Below are 19,397 nucleotides of genomic sequence, written 5' to 3'. Positions count from 1 at the left end.
CCAAGTCCACTATTGGCTTAGGCCCTGCGTGGGCTCTGGTTCTGCGGGGTGGACAGCATAGCTCCAGAGGGCCAGCCCCATCGGCCGAAGAGCCAGGTCGGCAGCACCAGCAAGGTGGACAGGGGCCCTGGCTGGGAAACGGCTGCCGCGGCCTCACAGGATCAAGCCCAGGTCTCCCACCTCCCTTCTCCCAGCAGCCGGGGACACCAGGCAGCTCTCTAGTAAGGAAAAGCTTACTGGCTTATCAGATGACCCAGCACAGACACCGCCTGGGCTCCTGGAGTGCACGGCGGCCTGCTGCCCCCAAAGCGTCAGCTGCGGGCAGTGGGCGGTGGGCAGGTGCCCTGGGACGGTGGGGAGGTCTCAAGTCCCGGTGATCAGAATCGGGGCATGTCGGGCCCCGGTCCTCACTCCCCAGGCTACGTGGGCCAGGCACGTGTCCCCAAGGGTCCCACGAGGCTCGGAGGTCCCTGACTTCACCCCATCAGGTCACACAGGAAACTGAAGGATCAGTGCACATTTTCGGGGTGATTTCACCAAAGAGCGCCCCAGGTGGTGAGGGTGCATCCTTGCAACAGCTGGACTGGCAGGCTGAAATAAACTCAAGTCAATTTCACAAGCCCTGAGGCAAATTCCCAGCAAAGCTACTACAAGGTGGCCCTGCCAGCTGGAAGCTGACCCGAAACCCCAAACCTGATTTTTCTGCCCAGCCTTACGGCTACTCAGGGCTCCTGTGAAGGTGACCCTACCAGGTGCCAGCTGCCCCGGGGCCTGGTCACTGGGCTTTGGATTCTCGGGCTGGTCCCTAAGACGTCCCCTTGGAAGGGGAGGGGGAGGCTCAGGGGCCGGTGGGAGGGGACCTCGGGGTGCTTGCAGCTCCGGCCACGATGCCCTTCACTGACGCCGAGCACCTCCACCCCGCCGCCCCAGCACAAAGCAAGTACCGGCGGCCCCACACTTTCCTCTTTTGCTTGGCGTGGAGGACAGGCATTGAGCCGCGGAGAGCACCCAGAAGGCCTTCCTGGCGGCTGTCTGGGAACTTGTGAGAACAGGGTGCATGAGACCAGGTTGCGTGCTGTCAGGTGACCTAACCTCAGATCAAAGGAGACACGCGGGCAGTGCCCCGCTCTCTGACCGGGCCGGCCGGACCTGGATCCTGGGCTGGGCGGGGTGAGTGAGGGGACGAGGCTCTGCGGGCAGGGCCCAGCCGCCGAGTGACCCGCAGAGCCGGCCAGCTGGGGCGGAGGCGTGGCCCCCGGGGGACGGCTGCCTGCCCCTGATTCTGCCCCTGCGCTGCTGCCAGCCCCCGGGTCCCATTGCTCTAGGGCTGCCCTTAGGAGCGGGAACAGAGTGTCCCCTTTCCCTGTGTGGTCACAACAAGGCTTGTGTGCACACACACACACGGACCATGTACCGCCATACACACATACGCAATACACGTGTGCTCCGTATCCTCCACAACCTGCCCACACGCCATACCGCGCACACACGCACCCAGAGCTGTGCCCCGTGCATGGCCAGCCCTCAGCCTTCCTGGCCTGCCCCCAGCGCGGCACCTGGGGGAGGAGGGCGGGCGCTGACAGCCCTGGGACATCCTGTGGCGCTGGAGCCCCACTGAGGCAGGCTCAGCTCAGTCTGTCCTGCCCCGTGAGACTGGCTGTGACTTGTCCCCCGTGCCGGCTAACTGGAGCGACCCTCCGACAGCCCACGGCGGCACAGATGGAGTCAAGTCAGAGCTGGAGGATGCCCCTCGGCCTCTGTCCTGGAGCGGTGCCCGAGCTTGGGGTCCTCAGTGCCCCTGCCCGCGAGGGAGGAAGAGGAGTTGGCTAAAACGCAGAGTCCTGGGAGGGTGGGCCTTGCCGCAGCACAGATCACCCCCTGCCACCTGCCCTGCCCTCGTCCCCTAGCTTTCTTCATCTCACTCATCCCGCTGCTGACCCTGGGCCCCAAGAAGGCCGGCCTCGCGCACATGGCTCTACGGCCGGGGCGGAGCAGTGCCCGGCACGTGGCGGGTGCTCAGGGGGACGTGGGGAGTGAATGGGTGAGTGGGCAACTCAGCCGTGGGGCTGGAGGTGGCCGCCAGCCAGGAAGCCTCTGGAGGCGTAGCCCTGGCCTGGACCCTGACCTCTTGGGGGCCGCACAGCCCTCCCTCCCCAGCCTCAGTTTCCCCCTGTGTTCATGACGACCTCCGGGCTTCTCCCACGGCTGGCCTGGCATGGGTCTGGGGTGCCGAGGGGTCTTGGCAAAGTGCTGCTGAAGGAAGGTGAGTGTGGTGCTTCCAGAATATTCTGAGGCCCGGAGACAGTCCATGGGCCTGAAAAGCAGGAAGGCGGCCCCCCGGTCCACGCACGTCCAGGTAGATCCATCTGCCTGTGCGTCCAGGACCCCAGGGTGTGACAGGAGCATCCCGAGGACCGAGGGGCAGGTCCTGGGGAGGGAGGGGGCTTTCCGGGGGGGGGGCCTGGAGGGCAGCCGGGGAGCCAGTGACTGGGTCAGGCCCACTTCCCACCTTTGATCAGAGGCCCTGCAGGCCCTTCGGCTTGTGCTTCCTACTCCTGTGTGCTGGCCCTGCCCCCCCGACCCCCCGCCAGCCCTCTGCCCTCATCCTGGGCCCTTCCTCACAGGAGCCCCAGCCCCACTTCACTGCACCTGGCTTCACTCCCCCAACCCAGCTCTCCCATCCTCCCCCAGGCCCCCCACCAGCTCCTTTGAGCTTTCGGGGAACTTGCAGCGACCCCTTGTTGTCTGGCCTCCCATTCATGGCAGCGTCCCTGTGCCAGGGCCAGGACCCCCAGGGCTGGCTCCCGCACAGCTCAGCCCCTGAACCCCCAGGTGCCTGGGGGGCTGCTTATCATAATTTTTAAAATACAGAGACTTACACAAAAGTAAAGCACACAGTATCGAGACTGTATCCGCCAGCTGGCTCAACAATGACCAATTCAGGGCAGGTTGGTTTGATCTCCACCCCAGCCGCTGCCCCTCCCTGCTGATTATTTCCAAGCAATTCCCCAAAGTCACATCATCCTTCCGGAGACACTTCAATCCATACCTACGGTGCGTGCGGCCTCTCGTTACCCTGCAGTTCAGCGCGTACAGAGAAGGCAGGACAAATGCTTGACTCTGCCCTTTTTAAATTTATTTTACTCCTTTTCAGAATAATGAGCCCTAGCCTCCGACAACGGGCCAGTGGAGACTTTTTAGTGTCATTTTGAATGAATGGATAAAGATATCTGGTATGTTCTAATCCACACTGCTTTTTGCATGCAAGAAGTTTTCAGCAGACAGAGCTAGAAAGTATTCTTGTTTTACGAAAACAGCTGAGGGGTTTATGCTAATATTCCCAATTCAAATTTAAGGATTGATTCGCCCTTTGATTTTATATTTGTATCTCTTTTCTCTTGTCCTGAAAATCCAGGTTCCTGAGGAATTTAACTTGATATATATACACGACACATATTACACGGATGTATCATTTCAAGGCAACAATACCGATATCAATACTAATGATGTGACTTTGGGTTCCTTTTGTCCTCTGAGTGTTAGTGATAATATTGATAACATTGTGAGCTGTACCAAAGCACGGTTCAGCTAACTGAGGGCCGTCCTGGCTGTTTCTAGCCTTTTGCTAATACAAATAATGTCGTAACAAGTAGCCTTATGTGTATCTTATCTTCTATATTCCCCACGTATCTTTGGGCCAGTTCCTGGAAGTGGAACTAACGAGCCAGGCTAAATGATACGAGTGCGTTTCCTAATGCCACCAGGACCCCCTCCCCACTGACGATGTGCCAAGAACACCTGCTTTCCCTCGGCCCTGCCCATGGAAACTGCGGTCCAACGTCTGGATTTTCGCCCATCAGACAGGTGAGCGATGGTCTCTCAGTGTACTTTCAAATTTGCATTTTTCTTGTTGAGCGTTTTTTCCTAAGTGTTAAGATCATGAATCCCTTGACCCGTGAGCTGTTCATGCCTTTCGCCCGCTTCTCCGCAGGGTCGTCTATCATTTTCTTCTCAGTTTTAGATGTTCTTTATACACCAGTGCTATTAATCCTTTGCCCGTGCAAATTCTTGTTCCAGTTTGTCACTTGTCTGTTTTGTTGATTTCAGCTATTGTCTCTGGATTTCAGCCACAGCTGGAGACGTTCTCTCTACCTAGAGTTTGTTGAGAAACTCACCCATACTTTCTTGTAGAACCTATATGGCTTCATTCTAGCGTTTACACTGAAGCCTCTGATCCACTCGAAATTTATTCTTGCGTGTTGTGTGCAAGATGGATCAACGCTCTTCTTCCTTCTCTTTGACGCTCCAGCTGTGCGTCGGCACTGCCCACTAAAAGTTCTTCTTCCTCCTGCTCACTGGGGTGTGGATGTGCCGGCACTTCATTCACACGCGCCTTCATTCAGAAAGTATCGACTGAATGTCTGCAGGTGCCCTGGCTGTCCCCCAGGCCCTGCGGAGGCGGACTCCCCACCTTCTTCTGGCTTTCTGCCCATTTGTATCCTAAGTGATGCGCTTCCCAGCAAAGTTCCATTGTCTCAGCCGCCCTGAGTCTCCACAGTGCCTGGCACAGGTTGGGACCCACTTCATTCATTCTTTCTGCATATACCAACTGTGCCGGCTCCGTACAGGCACCATCCGAGGTGTGGGGAGTCAGGGGTGAAGGGCCGAGCTGCACTCGGTCCAACAACAAGAGCTGACTTTCTGATGAGGGAGTACGTGAAATAGATCAGCCCAGGGTGCTCAGTCAAGACCTGGGACGTGTCTCCTAGGTTATGGGTCCCTGAGGTGGCAGGCAGTTATCCCCCTGCCCAGGGCAATGTCCTGAGGGAGGCCAGTTTTTTTTCTGCTCGACACCCTTTCTCCACCCTGATGTCAGGTCGTTGTGCAGGGACCCAAATGCCAGTGCAGGGTAGGGGACCCGTGCAGTCCTTCTGACCCTGTCACCCACCTCTACATCACCCCTACCCAGGGAAACCTACGGGACACAGCATCAGCCCTGTCCAGAGGGTAAGGAGGACAAAGCCTCTCCCCTGACCTGCCCAGGCAGCCCCTCCTGCCGCGCCCCTCTCCAGACCCCCGAGGCATCGCCTCCAGGAACCCCCTCATCCTCCCCACGCACACGGCTCCCCATTGGGCCAGCCCTGACCGACGATGGCCCCGATGGCCCTGCCTGGCCTCCAGAGTCCGACGGCCCTATGGGTACCAACCCGACCACACTCTCTGCCCGCAGCACGCGCGCTCGCTCGGGCGCTCGGATTGTTCGCGGGGCTAACCGCCATCCTCCTAACGTGCCCCGCCTTCCCCCTTCACTCCCACCCTCTTCTGAGTAACTCAGAGGGGGTGAAGCGGCTGTCTGCGCCCCACCCCGTCCTCCTGCCCGGGCAGTTCGTGGTCCCTGCACCTGCTGACCCCGCGCCTTCCTTCCTGACTTGGCTGGGGGCTTCTTGCAGGCCTAGCAGGTGGGCTTGGGGAGGGCGAGCACGTGGGCGTAGGCGGGGCGGAGCGAGGAGCGCAGAATGGGGCGGACCGAGCAGATGGGGCGGGCGGGGCCGAGAAGGTGAAGGCTAAAGGGGCGGACCCAACAGGTGGGCGCCGACGGGGGAGGGGCCGACCAAGCAGGTGAGCGCACTCGGGGCTCAGTCTACCGCGCTCCGTGCGCCGACGTTGGTTGGGGGCGGGGCGTCCGGCCCGGGGCGGGGCTCGCCAACCCCCGGGACCCGCCCGCGGCCACCGCCCCCTCCCGGCCCCGCCCCCCACGCCCTGGCGGGGCGGGCAGCGGACCCGCGGCCCGGCTGGCAGCAGCGGCCGCCCACACTGCGCCCCGGCGGCCGACTTCGCCGCAGCTCTTCGTGCCGCCGCCCGGCCGGCCCCCGCGGGCCCTGCCTGGCCATGGCCGCGGCCACCTCCCCTCCCAGGGCCGAGAGAAAGCGCTGGGGCGGGGGCCGCCTGCCGGGCGCCCGGCGGGGCAGCGCGGGCCTGGCCAAGAAGTGCCCCTTCTCGCTGGAGCTGGCCGAGGGCGGCCCGGCGGGCGGCGCGCTCTACGCGCCCATCGCTCCGCCAGGCGCCCCGGGGCCCGCGTCCCCCACCGCGCCCGCCGCGCCCCCCGCCGCCGCCGACCTTGGCCCGCGGCCGCCGGTGAGCCTCGACCCGCGCGTCTCCATCTACAGCGCGCGCCGCCCGCTGCTCGCGCGCACTCACATCCAGGGCCGCGTCTACAACTTCCTGGAGCGCCCCACCGGCTGGAAGTGCTTCGTCTACCACTTTGCCGTGTGAGTATCGCCGCCGGCGGGACTGGGAGCTTTCCGCGGGGCCGGGGAGGGCGTGGGGGGAGCGCTGTCCCTGTGCCACCTGCTGCCGCCCGAACCTGGTCGGAGCTGCGACTCAGATCAGCCGGGAGGTAAGGAAGGGGTTAATGGGAAAAACAGAAGCAGCGGGGAGCTTGTCTGTTGAAGTTCAGGGACGTGTGGGTCTGACCCCGTGGGGGTGGGAAGCTCCCCGCCGGCGCTGCCCAGGCATGAGTGGGGGGAGCCAGCTGGGAGGAGTGCGCTGCCCAAGCAGGCCCGCTCCTCCCTGGCGGGACGGTCCAGGTGTTAATCCTTCCGCGGGAGAACGGGGGCAGGGGAGAGAGTTCCCCGGGAGGGGCAGGGAGGCAAGAGAGGGCAGGGCCCGGTGCCCCCGCTGGTGCAGCAACATCTCAGACCCTCCCCGGTCCAGGCGGGCCCTGTGGGGCGTCTCCAGGGCAAGCGGAGCAGGGTTGCCCCACAGGGTGGCAGGCCTTGTGGTGTAGGCTGAGGTGTCAGCATGGCCGCGGGGAGTGCCTACGGCGCCGCAAGAACCCAACCAGGCTCTGGAAACCCTGGGTTGAAGCAGAGGAGCCTGGAGGGGACACACAGGGTGGTGGGGAGGAGAGAGGTCGGGCCTCTGATTCCACTGGTCGATCAGAGGAAGCTGTGCGCCAGGCGAAAGCAGCGCCCTATCGGCAGCACCTGCCCCCGCTGCTTCCCAGGTGGCTCTGCTGCCAGCCGCCGCTGCGCGTGCCTGTGTGGGGCAGGGCGGGGCGCGCTGGGACGGGGCCACGTGGAGCCCTCCCCCACCGCTCGCGGCCCTGCTTCCCTGCTGCCTGGCCAGTGGGCTCTTGGTGTGGGGCCGGCCTCTGGCCCGGGAGCCTCGGCTTGGCCATCCCCGGGCTGACCTCGGAGGCTGCTCTGGGGCTGCGCGGGTGACCTCCCTCTGGCTTCCCGTTGGTAGGGGCAGGTGCTCGTCCCTGCCCCCTTGGCGGGCCTGGGGCTGGGAGAGACCTGGCTGGGGGGTGTCCAGGGCCCTCTTTTGTCCCACTCCGGTAGCCACCACCGGAGCCCAGGGAGCAGAGGGGCTGGCTTGGAGCACGGTCTCAGCAGGTGCGGCAAGGTGGGGCGGCATGACCTCAGTTCCTCACCCTGGCTCCTCTGAGCGCAGGTGGCACTAGGGTTGCTGCCCTCCCTGCGGAGGGGCAGTCCTTCCAGAGCAGGAGGGCAAGTGGTGGGGACAGTGTCCTCAAGCCTCTTCCCACCGCCCCCCCCCCCCAGTCCCCGCCTGCCGAGGTGTCAGAGGGAGCTTAGCTGTGGCCATGGCTGGTCTGCGGGAGAGGGCGGCCTTGCCCTTGTGTTGGGGTTTGGGGGGATGTTTGCGTGCGCTGACCCTGAGGGATCCTGACCTGGTCTGACTCAGGCTGTTCGAGCGCCCGGCCAACAGCTGGCTCGTGGGTGCTGCTGTGCACGCGGGCTGCCTGCCCCCCAGCCCTCACCTGCTGGACCCCAAGCTCCCGGAGGTGGCCGGGGGCGGGACGGACCCCACAGCCGGTCCTGGAGCAGACCCTGCCCAGCCGCCTCTCTGCCCTGGAACCCTATGTGCCAAGCTGTGGGCAGAGGATCGCTAGGCAGTGCAGCAGTGCCTCCGCACCCCTAGGGCTGCCAAGGCGAGAGGCCTGCAGACACCCCACTGGTTCGCGTCCCGGGGTGGTGGGCCCGAGCGTTGCCCAGGCCCCCCGGGCGCTGCCGTGCCTGGTGGAGGAAGAAGGCTTGCTGCTCCCCGGAGGAAGTCTCTGCTTACACTTGTGTTTTCTTCCTGATTCTGATTGTTTAGCTCTCGGAAGTTGCTCAGCAGAGTCTGCCTTGCCCAGCCTCCCGAGGAGCTGTAGGGCAGGGGTGGCTTCTGGGGACAGTAGCTGAGTGGCTTCCCCTCGGGGGCCGGAGCTGGGAATGGGGGCCCTCCAAGGGTGGCTTGGTGACCTTGGGTCAGTCTTTTCCCGCTCTCGTCCCCGTCTGTAAGAGGTGTGCCGCAGTCCTCTGTGCAGGGTGGGTCTGCAGGTGGACCCTGGCTAGGCGGGGGACGTGGCTTCCCTGGGGCCCGGGAAGGTGCCCCCTCACCTCCAGGAGGTTGGCAGGGCCCCAGACGCTCTCTGAATTGGCCAGTGTCTCCAGGGGACCTGGGCTCAAGCTGGGAGTGCAGGGGCAACCTGGGACTGAGTGACCAGAGCCCGGCCGCAGCGCTGAGAAAAGGGGTGGACGGTGCCCACCCTGGCCCCGGTGTCGTTCTGAGAAGCGTCCGAGATGGTAGCAGAGAGAGAGCTCTGTCCTTGGTGAGGCAGATGGTGAAACGTGCGGGCTGATTGTTACGACCCAGGCTGAGCTCGGTTTCCGGCCTGGGAAGGATGAGCCCGGCCTTGAAGGGCTGGGGCCTGGGTGGGTGTGGGAGCCGCTGTCCTGCGGGCCCTGCAGGGCTGGGCACACTGTCCCAGGCGCAGCTGGGGAAGCAGGCCAGGATATCCTGTCCCCCTCCTGGTCGGGGAACCCCTGCTCTGGCCAAGAGGAGAGCGGCCCTTCCTGTGCGCGGCCGCCTGCCCCGTCTGCCGGGGTCAGGGGGCGGGAGGCTGCCCCCCCCCGCCCGGCACTGCCCCTGGCCCCCAGCCCTCAGCTGAGGTTCTTCACATCCCCACCGTGCGGCGGCCCCCACTCTGGCTGAGGGCGAGGGAGGCCTGGCCTCCATGCTGATGGGCCTTGGCCGGGGTTGTCTGGTTGGGGAGATGCCTGGATTGGAGAGGGGCCCGGGGACCCCGTAGCAGCCCGCCCTGGCCACTGGGCTGGGCCTCCACAGCCTCCGTCTGTAGAGGCCAGGGTGGAGGCTGCCCCCAGCTTCCGCGTCCCTCCTGCCAGGTGGGGGGCTTCCAGTCCCAGGAGCCCGGAGGAACCCCCTCTTCCCTCCTTGTCCCTCTCTCTTCTCTCTCCCTCTTCCCCCCGACCTCTCGGGAGCTGCAGGGTGACACATGCAGACTCCTGTCTTCTTCCAGCTGCTCCCACCCATGCAGCCTGGCAGAAGCCCCCGTGCCTCAGTTTCCCCATGCGGGGACAGGTGCCCCTCGCCCCCTCCGTGCGCACCCCCGCTGGTTGGGAGAGGCCTGGAGGTTGTGGGGGGCTGTGGGGAGGTTTGGGGGAGGGCCCCGGAGCGCGTCCTGCCCCTGCCCTCCCGCCACCCCGCCTTCCCCAGGCTCCCGAGGACCTTGCGGTGGCTCTGGCGGCACCTTCAAGCGGGTGTTAATCATTGATGACGCTGGCAGCGTTCCCTGGCGGTTTGCTGGGCCCAGCCCGCCCGCCTTTCTGAAAGTGGAGGCCAGTCCCCTGGTCGCATCCCCCCACCCTGGCCCCTGGTGCCCGTCCCACCCCAGGCAGACACGCCCAGAAGGGGAGCTGGTCAGGGAGGGCGGAGGGGGCCGGGCTCTGGTCTCCCCACCGTCCCCTTTGAGACGCCCCCAGTTCCCAGTGGAGCTGGGGGAATTCCTTCTGGACCTTCTCCCTGTGTCACCTTCTCCAGGGGCTGGTCCTCTGGTCTCCCCGGCTGTCTAGAGACCCCTCACTACCGCCCCAGACCCAGCCCGCTGTGTTGAGCGCCTCATCGTGGTGTGGCATTAGTTGGGGGACCACAGGTGTCCCTTATGCCAGGGCCACCAACTGGGGAGGGGGGTCCCGGGAGACCTTGAGGCTCCAAGGGAGGTGGTGGGAGGGGAGGGATGGTCCAGGGGCTGGGAGCGGGGCCAGCGAGTGGCTGGGTGGGCAGGGCCAGTGAGCGCCGAGGTCTGGGGCCTGGAGGCCGCCTGGCGCGGGATGCGGAGTGAGCCAGGCTGTGTGGGAGCTCGGCCCTGGGCAGCGTCCAGACTTCGTGCCCCAGCGTCGCCCCGTGGCGGGGCCGCCTCCCGAGTCCGCATCCCCTCCTCTGTGGCAGGCGTGGTGGGTGTGGCACCTGCCGGCAGGCTTGCTCAGGTGGGAGGGGATGCCCGCCCGTGCCTGGTTCTGAATCGCCGGCTCCCCTTGGGTTCGGTGCCCGTGGCTCCGCTTGCACCCGTGGGGGTACCCAGGGCTGCAGGGGTGGGAGGGGCCCATTTGCACTCACAGCCCCCACGCCCTGGGACCTTCCCGCAGCAGGGTCTCGTGGGGCTGGGGCGGGGGCTTTGTCCCGGGGAGGCAGACACGGGAGCAGCTGAGGCCGGCCTGGAGCACCGCGCCCCCCGGGGGGTCCCGGCTCCGCCCGGGGTGTCCGATTCCGATGCCCTGGCTTCTGAAGGTGTCAGGGGCTCGGGCTCCTCCTGCAAAAGCCGGTTCCCAGGTTGGCTCTTCTGGTGTGAACGGGGCTTTGCAGGCCAGTGTGTCCTGGGGGTGCTGCCAAAAGGCAGGTGTGTCTGGCGGGTTAGGAGCCTGCGTCCTGGTTTCTCACCGGCGCCTGGTGCCGTGCGCGGAATGGGGTGGTGCTCCTGAGGGGGGCCCTGGGCTGAGCCCTCCCTGCCTCCTGGTCTGGGCCATGGACCCAGGTAAACTTTGAGGCCCTTCTCAGACCGATGTTCTAAACCAGCTTTCAGCTCGCGTGGCATTTCTCGTGGCTCAAGGCCCTGCCCACGGGTGAGATGGACGGGCTGGGACGGTGTCACGTGTGGCTCCTGTGAGGTGGAGACGGTGTCCAAGGACGCCAGTGTGCGGGGAGAAGGTGCTGGGCCTGGAGGAACGGGGGCCGCGAACCTGAGGCCAGACGAGGGGTTCACTTGCTGCTGGGAAACGCCATGGACGCTCGCGGGTGCTGCTTGGTGCCTGGGCTCCGCTGCGGGGGGAAGAATGAAGAGGACCTTTGTCACCTGGACCCTTCACCTCGGACTCTGTGGATCCAGGCCTGGACGGAGGGTCCAGCGGGCCGGCTTCACTCTCCCTGGGGAGGCACCTTGGAGCAAGGGGCAGAGCTTGGAGGCGGCCCGGGGTCCCCGGGGCAGGTTGGGTGACTGTCTGCACTCCCTCCTGGAGGGCAGAGAGGGCCCTGACTTTCCCTCCAGAGGTTCCCCGAGTGCCGGGACAGCCCCACATCTCACGGAAGGCGGGGTGATGGTTGGCAAGGGGCGGGGCCCCAGCTCTGCTGTTGGGCAGGGTGACCGCCTGTGACGCCATGTGCCGTTTTTACACGTGGCTTCTGTGATGGGACTTGGCCTCGCGATGGCCAGGTGACCCCAGGTCCCTTCTCTGAGCCCACGTGGGCACCAGCTGGGGTGAGGGTACTGGGGCAGAGGGGCAGCCTGGCTCTCCCCCAGGCCCTGGTGGAAGACGGAGAGGGACGGGCCGGTGCTGTGTGCAAATCCTAGGCCCAGAGAGGGGAGGTGACGTGCCCATGGCCGCACAGCTGGGCATGCTCCAGGCTGCTTCCGGTGGTGGGGCCAGAATCCGGGTAGGCCTGATGGCGTCTTGTCCACGTGACTCCCTCCCACCCTGGGTAGGGGTTGTAATGCTGACCCTGGGGTGGCTTGGCCACGTGAGGAGTGGATGCCACCATTCGTCGGGGGAGGGGAGGGGAGGAGGAAGCTGCCTCCTGAGGGCAGTACGTGAGCCCAGAGAGGGCGTCCCTGGACGTGCCCGCATGGCTGGGGCACTGGCTCTCCACTCCTGGGGCTGCTACCCTGTGGGTGAGTGACTAGCCTTTGGAGGCCTTTGATCTGGCTGCTTTAGGCCTCTTCCCTAAAGCCCTGCTGCCAGACCCACAGGCTGAGGCTCAGCTCGGAGATCTCCTCCTCCAGGAAGCCTTCCCATGTTGCCCCAGGCAGAGCCATGCCTTCTTTCTTTGCCATCCCCTTGACCTGGTGCTTGGAGCCCCCATGGTGGCTCAGTCACCCTGGTGCTGTGTGGGGTATTAGGGTGTGCTGGTCTCAGCGCTCTTGGGCGTTAGAGGGTCCGAGTGGGTGGGCAGGGCCAGCCTGTACCTAGCACGGATAGGCGCTCGGGACAGGGTCACCTGGTGTCTGGCCTTGGTAGCCCAGGGCCCCCCCCAACCCCCTGCCCCGAGCCTGGGCCGTGGCGGTCAGCCTGCTGCCGGGCAGCTCCGAGCCCCACAGGCAGGCTGGGCCTGATGACATCGTCTGTGGGTATTTTTATCCAGTGACATTCCTGAGCTTGGGCGGCGGGTGAGCTCAGAAAGCGGTGGGCAGAGGCCGCTGGGACCCTCCCATGGCTATGGGAGAGTGCTGCAGGCCCCTGTGTGTTTGAGGGCGGGGGCTTTTCGGAGCCCTTTCCCCCAGAACTTCTCCATCTTCACAGTAGCCCTGGCCGGGGTGGGGGTGCAGATCCTCACTGCCCGGGTGAAGAACCTGCAAAGGGAGTGTGTCCTGAGGAGGTGCCTGAACCTCCGTGCAGAGCGCGGTCCCCACTGAAGGATGGACGCGTGGCCCAAGGAGGCGGCACTGCCGTTGCCCGTGGCGGGCTCAGCGCGGGCAGACCGAGCCGTGGTCCCAGGCGCTCCACAGGGGTGTTGGCTCCACCTGTCAGAGCAGGACTTTCCGAACCGCCCCCCCCCCATCTGCAGGTGCCGTTCTGCCTTGCAGGGGCTGGGGCAGCGGACGCCAGGGCCCGCCCCGCCCACTCTCGGGCTCTGGGCCTGCTCCCCGCTCCCCTTCTCTGCTCAGTGACTTGTGGGTGGGGAAGCAGGCCCCACTGGGCTCGTGCCACCCCCGGAAAGCTGCTCGGCTTCTGCCTGGATGTCTTACGACGCTGATGTTCCCGGCGTCGTGCCTGGTGTGTGCCCGCTGGCCCTTACCCCCCCTCCGCAGAGGCTCCCTCCGCCGCATCCATGAGGCGCCCGACGGCCACCCGCTTCAGACTTCCCGAAACTCTGGCCTCATGCCTGCCGCTCACCTCGGGCGCCCTCCCGGCTGCCCCCGCCCACCGGGTGCCAGTTCACTGGGGAGCAGGGGCTGTGGGCGTCCCCCAGGGTCTCTCAAGGGTGGGCTCCCTTCTCTGCTTCCTCTGAAAACCACGCCCTTGGGCGGTTCCTCCACATCGTCCTGCCGAGTTTGCTGCGGAGTGCCGTGCGGAGATCTAGAGAAAGTCAGAAAAAGCGGAGAGTCCCCACCCTGCCCCCGAGTCCGTTCAGCCCTGGAACGCTCCTCCGTGTGGAGATAGATGCCCGGCCACGCGGGGACCCCCACTTCACCCCACCCCGGTCTGGGCCAGGGGCAGCCTCCTTCACTGCCAGGCCAATCGTAACCCTTCCATCTGGGAGGGGCCCGCAGAAGGAGCCCTGACCCAGAGGGACAGGCCCCTGCCTCCCAGAGGGCCCCACCCGGCAGAGGGAGCAGCTGGGGGTCCCCGGGGCACCCAGAAGAGCTTCGGGTGGTGCCTGCGCAGCCCTGGAACCACGTGCTCGGAACGTGTCAGCTTGGTGGGTCACGTGGTCTGGGTTTCTGTCCCAAGACATCCGCAGCTGGTGTCTCGCAAAAGTCGCATCTGCGCTCTTGGCCGGGACGGCTCAGCATGTTGGCTACTAAAAGCATCGTGACACTGACATGTGGACAAGCAACAGGACAGAATAAAAGATCCACGTACAGACGCAATTGCGAATGAACGTTTAGCCAACATATAGGCAGCATCTTCACCCAATGGGGAGAAGTTGGGGGGTTTCTAATAGGTGACGCTTCAGGAAGAGCAGGTGAGGCTGGACCCGCTCCTCGCACCGCACGCTGGGATGGATGGACCCCAAGTGGTCGGAAAACCACTCAAGCACCGCAGGGAGGCACGGGGGACCCTTTGCAGTGCGAGGGCGAGAGGGTGGGAAGGCTTCTCTGTGACTCCAAAGCCAGTGCGTTTAGGAAGAGGCTGTATGAGAAAGAAGAGGTTTTTGCGTGATGCCACCATCTGGTGGGCAGTAAAGAGACCGGTGGAAATCCGGGGAGAGACTGTGGCACATGCGCCGGGTTAATAGCTCTAAGATAGGAAGCGTTTCCGAAAATAGAGAAGAAAAAACCCAGTGACCCCACAGAAGACAAGCAAGAGCTGTGAGCAGAGCACTGTTCACAGGAAAAGTGGCTGGTGAGGTAGCCCTTAAACGTGTGAGAAGATGCCGACCCACTCGCCGTCAGAGACGCGCAGACACGGGCTTCGCTGGGGGTCCCACCAGGCTGGCAGAAATCCAGAAGCCTTTATAGACACATGTGGCTGGCGGCCGCCGAGGCTCTGGGGCAGCAGCGGTCGTGTTGCTGGAGGGTCTGCAACATGGTAGAATCCGTGGGGAGGAGGATGAGGCAACGTCTGGCACGGTTATGCCTGCCTGTACCCTCGGGCCCAGCAGTCCCACTTCCAGGGACCTATCTTGAAGAGATTGGCAAAAAAAAAAAAAAAAAAAAAAAAAAGGGAGTACACCTGCGCAAGGCTGATTGTTAAGGCGTTCTTTGGAAAAGCGCAAGATGGAGAACTCAGATGCCAGCCTGTAGGAAGCAGGTTGGGTCAGCTGCGTGCAGAATATCGTGCAGGTGTGGAAAAGGGACAGTGCAGTCTTCACGTGCTTTTGTGGAGTGATTACCAGGAAGTATTTTGACGTGGAAAAAAAACCCCACCACACACACACAGTGGATAAAAGTATAACAAACTGCTGCTCCTTTTTTATCCTCCTTAATAAAAGGGTACACTAATATAAATATACTTACTTTATATTAAGAAACAAAAGCAGTAGAAGGATAAACGGAAACTTATAAAAAGTTACCTCTGGGTAGGGGGACATGACAGAACCCAAATGTCTCTGAGGATGATGAGATAGTTTTATAGATTTGACTTTGGAACCTTGTAAATACTTCCCGTAACTTTAAATATAAAAGCAACTCCTGATCTCATAAATCCCTAAATAAATCTTAACGAGAAAAAGTCCTTCAAAACCGAAATGAAACAGATGACCCTAAGTCTGCACTGGGGTGGAATAATCCCCAGAAAGACCTTATCTCGGGGGACCTGTTGCCGGTGGGTTCAGAACGAGTAGAGCTAGGTGTGTGCGTGTGCGCTGTTTTTAGTCCTGGTGTCACGGTTGTGATGGTATTTGTTTTATTATTCTAAGGCCCTCGCGTGGGAATCGTGGGGTGAGGCTACTGAGGAATTCTGTTGGTGTCGCTGAGAGCTGGGATATTGAGCACAGACGGAGCCGATGCAACTTAGGTGATGCTAAGCGAAACCCTTCAGCCTGCATGTGGTGAGCAAGCGTCAGCACGTGTTCACGATGATTTTGTTTAAAAACCGCTTCTCTGTTTACATGAAAGGGCTAGAAAGAAGGGCTGGCTCGTTGCTATGAGCATCCCTGGCCCCCAGGTGGTGGCCCCCAGGTGCCCTTTCCCCGGAGGGAAACCAGGGGTCCCGGAGAAACGTCTGCATCCAGGTCTGGGGCAGGAAACATACAAGCTGAGCCTGGACCATCGCGCTGCACGGGAAAACAGGAGCGGCATCAAGGCCCCTGGGGCCACGTCTCGAGGACTTGGAGTCAGCTGAAGGATGTGCCCACGGGCTGCATCACGATAAGTGGAGAGTAAGGCCGTCCTCAGTGGACTGATGGCCTCACGAGGAGCTTAAATCCCAGGCTGGACCCTGCATCCATTTGTGGCCAAACCAGTGGCCGCCTTTGGAGGGTAGTAGGGAGGCCGCTGGTTACTTTGAACCCCAGCAAGTAAAGGGAGAAGACACAGCCCGGGTCCTGCTTCCCCACATGCAGCTGCACCTCAGGGAAACCACACAGCCGGTGAGGTCCTGCCTCTGGGATCCCGGCTGATGCCTGACCAGGCGACTCTGGGGCTGAAGCGTCGCCGTGGCCTCCTGCTGGGGTCGTGGGTTCGGCTTTGAGTCTCACGGCTGCTGAGGTCTCCAAAGCAGAGATGGCCAGACACCCTGCGCCTCTGGAATTTTTTGCACAGAGACCATAATAAATCAGTTACTTGCAGACTCATATCAAAACCCTATCAGTGAGTGGCAGTGAAAGGGCTCCCACTGACTCTGCATGATGGTGAGTTGTATAGTGGTTTCATTATATATGACAATGTAATAATAATAGAACTAAAGTGCACGATAAACGTAACGTGCTTGAGTCATCCCGAAAACACCTCCACCCTGCCACCCCCAGGTCCGTGGACAAATCGTCTTCCATGAAACCGGTCCCTGGTGGCAAAAAGTTTGGGGACCGCTGACCTACAGGACAAGAGGCCTGATTTCTTCAGTGAATAAATGAGCAAGAAATTAAAAAAAAAAGAGGGTGTGGGAACATATAGATTGAAAGAGTCCATAGGAAGCATTTAGGGATCGGTTGTGACATGACCTTAGGTCGTGATGAAACACATCGAAAAAGCCTTGTTTCCAGTCACCTAGTTCAGGGACACTGCCTTTTTGCCACGAGTGTCGCTGGCCTGTGGCTGTGCCGTCCTGATGTTTCGTCCACAGGGTCTGAGTGGTTCCTTCCCTTTCCAGGCAGGGACAGGGACTTCAGGGGTCCCAGGGACCGTGGAGCAGCCCGGTTAGACCCAGCTCCCTGACTCCCCGAGGCCCCTCGGCCATAAGATGGGGGACGGAGGAGATAGGAGGTCCTGCCTCTGCAGCTGGGGGGGGCCATCTCTCTCCCAGGCATGGGGCGTTCTGGTTTCTTGTTTGGGGGCCTTGGCATCCTGTCCACTGGCTGGGCTGAGGCCCTGAGCCCCTTCCTGTGGACGGGAGCCCTGCTGCCGGAGGGAGGCCCCGTTCCTCCATGCTGCTTCCCAGCCCCTGACTCCAAGCTTCCCAAGTCTCAGGAATTTGAGGCCTGTGGTTGCTGTGGAATAAGGGGAGGGTCTGGGACCCCTGGGCCAGCGCAGGGCACCGTGTGGAGTAGGTACCCCCGGGGGGGGGTGGATGGACAGGGGGAATGATGGATGGATGGCTGTGTGGGTGGATGGACAGGGGGACAGGTGGCTGGATGGCTCCACGCTGGTCCCAGCACTCACCAGGTGTACCGGTCAGCCGTCTGCTGTCCTGAGAGGGGCGTTCTGGACATGGTCTATAGGCGGTGTGGCTTTGGCCACACTTGTCCCCAGTGTGGTTGGGTAGACTGGCTGTCGGGTCAACCTAGCCAAAGCCCAAGACCTGGAAAGTGACAGAGTGTCCTCGGCGGGGAGACCTAGCCCTGCCGTCTTTCCGGGGTTCCCAGACCCAAAGGCCGTCTCTGTGGGCATTGGTTTGGGAAGCCATGGGAACCGTCTGTGGCCTGGATTCTGGGTAAATGGGGGTGTGGGTGGGTCGCCATGCTGTCCCTGGGGCTGCCCGGCTGCCGTGTGTGAAGTGGACGTGAGCATGGCTGGCCGGCGGGGCCAGTGCCCGGGCTGCACTCTCAGTTCCTCTCCTCCCTCTGTCTAGTCTCGTCGTGGACCTTGCGCCGGCCCCGTGGGCTCCCAGGGAGGGCCTCAGTTTCTAGGCTGTGCACACGGAGCCGTGTGCAGTGTTGGCTCTGGTTGGGGTGGCAGCCCTCATGGCCCGCCCCACCACATCCCCTGGAGACCCCGCCGTCACTGCACGTGGCCATCCTGTGGGTGCTTCCTGCTCGCCTCCCATGTGCCCCAGGGGTAAGGGTGACCCCAATGAGAATCAGACAGCTCGGGGAGGCCGGATGGTGGTGAGGGACCTGGTGGGGCGGGCAGGAGGCCGGGAGTCCTGGTTTCTGCTGAGCGCGGCCAGCAGCCGTGTGGGGTCCTAGGGGCAAGGGTCCCAGCCTGGTTTGAGACCCTCGAGCTGCTGAGTGGGGGGGAGGGGAGAGGGGGAGGGGGAGGGGGAGAGGGGGAGGGGGGGAGGGGAGGAGGGAGGGGGAGGGGAGGAGGGAGGGGGAGGGGAGGAGGGAGGGGGAGGGGGAGGGTGGGGAGGGAGGGGATCAGGGCAGATTCCAGGAGGCCCCAGTTTGCGTGTGATCAGAGTGGGGAGTCCCGACACATGGCTGTACTCCTGGCCTGTCCCTGACCTGACGTGTGCCCTGGGGTGACCGTGTGACCCCCTGTGTCCCTGGAGAGGCCCGTCCCTACCCCACCGGGCTGAGGATAAAACAGGAGATGGGGCGGGCGAGAAGCCCCCAGAGGTGGAGGCCGCTTTCTGTCCTTCCCCAGCTGGCCCCCTGGATCGGGGCCCAAGGTCCCGCGTGCAGCTTGGCGGGGGTGTGGGCGCCTCCCGGGCAGCGCTGGAACGTTCTGGCTGCCCTTGGCACGAGGGGGAGGGGCGAGGCTGGGGGCTCTGTGGGCCTGGCTGGCCTTGTCCCCAGGACAGGCCCCACCTCCGTGCTCTTATCAAGGTCTCTGGCGGACGGCCCGCCACCTCCGAGTCACGCCGCCCCGGGGTGTCCGTGGGCCTTTCCAGCCTCTTCAGGCAGGCGGGCCTCTGGGGCGGGCTCTCCGTGCCCTGTGATGGGGTGACTCGCTCGCTCAGGGACGGTGGAGACCGTGGGGCTGAGGTCTGAGCACGTTGGGAAGACTCGAGGCTCCGGGCAGCAGCCTCCCACTTCCCGAGACCCCAGGAGGTTGCCCGGGAGGGCGTCAGCCCCGCGGCAGCTGGCTGGGCCCCTGGCTGCGCCCAGTCGCTCCGGGGTCCATCCCCACGGGACCACCTCCCCAGGAATTGCTCGGCAAACTCACCACAGGGAAGGTGGGAGCCAGCCCCCTGGGCGCTGCCCGTTGGGCATGGGGTTTGGTTTAACAAAAGGGGGCCCAGGACAAAGGGCCCTGTCTTTCCAGCAGGCAGCGCTGTTGAAAGGACGGCACGAGGCAGAGCGGGGTCAGGACGCTGGGGGACACTTTGGGACAAGTACAGCCTGGACGGGGTGTGACAGGAAGGCAGTGCCCCCTGGCAGCAGGCGGCAGGCCGCGCGCTCACCGGGGCCCAAACGCAAGGCCATGCAGGTGGGGGACAGTCGAAAGTGGACGCTGAGGGGTTCCTGGTGGTCAGCGCCGGGTGTGGGTTCTGGGTTGCAATTTTTAAACTTTTGCTTCCCTGAATTTTCTACTTTGAAAATACTGGTCGTTTAAGAAAATAATAAAGCGTCGTTTTTATTAAGATGAGCAGCAGGCATGCCCCAGGAGGGTCCCG

General features: G+C 63.2%; 1 protein-coding gene across 4 annotated transcripts in view; it reads left to right on the top strand.

The window, feature by feature from the left end:
- The first annotated feature begins 5,766 nt into the window (after positions 1-5,766).
- KCNQ1 (potassium voltage-gated channel subfamily Q member 1) overlaps positions 5,767-19,397 on the top strand; it is a 348,762-nt gene continuing 335,131 nt past the window's right edge. For all 4 annotated transcript variants that reach the window (XR_012333661.1, XM_073809353.1, XM_033861432.2 and 1 more), the window contains exon 1: positions 5,767-6,269. Coding sequence is in view for 3 of the 4 variants with exons in the window: in XM_073809353.1 (XP_073665454.1) it covers positions 5,890-6,269 (380 nt within the window). In the remaining variant the exon portion in view is untranslated. The remainder of the gene's footprint in view (positions 6,270-19,397) is intronic.

This window comes from Tursiops truncatus, chromosome 8 (assembly GCF_011762595.2).
Source record: "Tursiops truncatus isolate mTurTru1 chromosome 8, mTurTru1.mat.Y, whole genome shotgun sequence".
NCBI classification, from domain to species: Eukaryota; Metazoa; Chordata; class Mammalia; order Artiodactyla; family Delphinidae; genus Tursiops; species Tursiops truncatus.
This window is presented reverse-complemented; position numbering and strand designations above follow the sequence as displayed.